Consider the following 1,838-nt stretch of genomic DNA (forward strand, 5'->3'; position numbering starts at 1 on the left):
CTTCTGGCTTGCCTCCTCATACTTTCCCACATCTCTCAGTAGAAGCCCCATGCTCGCTAGTCTAGCCGCCCCGTCTAAACATGTATCTGGTTTCGCATGCCTCGATACCCGGCTTCTCAAAAGGCATTTATAATCTCCTCTACTCGGTACCCTCTCTTGCGACGTTTCCCAGTCCCAAACAAGAAACACGTCTCGGGGAAAAGTCGTTATTCGTTGTAAGAGGTTTGGCCAGTCCATAGCTGCTCCTTCAGCGCGTTCGTCATCCGTAGGGGTAACAGCAATTGCGACAATAACACAATAATCCTCACATAGCCTGATGATAGTAGGCTTCGGTGCTCCTTGCAGAAGACAAACAAAATCACCCTCCTGAATGGGCTTCGCCGAAGATTGGAGAGTCCAGCGGCCACTCCATTCTGGGAAACAGCCAGATATCCTTTTCAGAGCGACATCCACACTCTGTCTCTCATCCCAAGTACTTTTGCCCGGCGTCTTGATCTCCCCCAGAACAGAAGCCTTGGTCTTGATCACCGCAATTTCGTCTTCGTCGCAGGTTTCTACAGATGCTCGTTCGCCCATGAAAGACTTGATAAGTTGATAAAAGATGTCTTTCCACGATTTCGTGTAGTCAGGCGATAGACCAACTGGGATGTCAGAGCTCATGCCTAACAAGGCATAGATTTTGTCCCGGCGGTCGGTAGCATCTCGATTGTGATACATGTCCACGGGCTCGCCAAGAGGGCGTATATGGAGAGAGAACCTGTCTGGATGACTAACCGTGGCTTTGGGCCGGAAGATTGCACCCTTTATGAGGTAGATCGTGGAACGTATTCGACTTTGCAGGTGTGCATCTTCAGAGTCGAGATTGAGTGCTTGTAAACCAAAGCAGAACGCGTATCCATCGATCTCAGTAGAATGGCACATGATTAAAACATGCCTAGCTGCGGCAACCTCCTGCAGCACCTGAAGGAATTTTGTCAGCAACGTCTATCAATACCACCGATCATTCAGCATCTTACCCAGATGCGCCGAAACCAAGAATGCTGCAGCAGCGAAAGGACTGCTTGATGCTTTGTTTCGTCACCAGAGGGCTTCGGAGGGACGCCGCGGGCAGCAGCACCCAATTCTTCTAGTGCGTGATGACTATTTCTTATGGCTTCTTTATCCACTGGACCGCAGCCTGTTGTCGCTTCTTCAAGCCACACGATTACACGGTTAGCTCCAGCGTAGATCTTTGCCATAGATTGAACTTGGCGCTCCCGCTCTTTCATATCACCTTGGTTAATGCAGATAGCATCAGTCCATATGACTCGTTGGAGAGAGTGATCTCGGAGACGTGATAATGCCGCGTATAAGTTTTCCGTGACGGGTAGGTGACCTTCATTTGTGACAATAAACCGTGGCTTTTTTGGAGAACCCCACACATATGATAGAGCCTCGTAAAGGTGAGTCCCTTTCGCTGAGTCAAGGAGATGGTAGTGAAACAGTTGGCATTGTATCGGGGCATGTTCGTCTTGATTTGGCATCAGTCGAAGTAGGCGGATATGACCATCTTGCAATGCAGAATAGCGGTATTTAGGCGCGGCGCAGGACGGCATTGATGAAGGGCACGCGGGGTTGGCACCCTCGGCCACTGGAGGCGTCACCTGGTTTGGTTCGAATTGTTCAGCTTTCATTGTGGCATCGTTTCGCCCTAAAACACGTCTTGAAATGTAGTTTGCCAGCGGCGTGACAGGTAGGAGGACAAGTGTTAACACGCAGATAAGCAGACGCGGCAGAGAGGGGCAGAGAGGGGAATTATATTAGGCTAGGGGGTAGAGCACTAGGGTGTGTTTCAGGTT

The 1,838-nt window shown here is 50.2% G+C and overlaps 1 protein-coding gene across 1 annotated transcript; it reads right to left on the minus strand.

Annotated features, from left to right (window-relative positions):
* On the minus strand, positions 1 to 1,595 carry NECHADRAFT_54101 (uncharacterized protein; the record flags this gene model as incomplete). Its single annotated transcript, XM_003047487.1, has 2 exons — positions 1 to 960; positions 1,017 to 1,595. Coding segments are annotated over 2 exons (1,539 nt in total), but the record flags the coding sequence as incomplete, so codon positions are not given.
* Between the last annotated feature and the right edge of the window lie 243 nt (positions 1,596 to 1,838).

This window comes from Fusarium vanettenii (assembly GCF_000151355.1).
Source record: "Fusarium vanettenii 77-13-4 chromosome 12 genomic scaffold NECHAsca_15_chr12_5_0, whole genome shotgun sequence".
In the NCBI taxonomy this organism is placed as follows: Eukaryota; Fungi; Ascomycota; class Sordariomycetes; order Hypocreales; family Nectriaceae; genus Fusarium; species Fusarium vanettenii.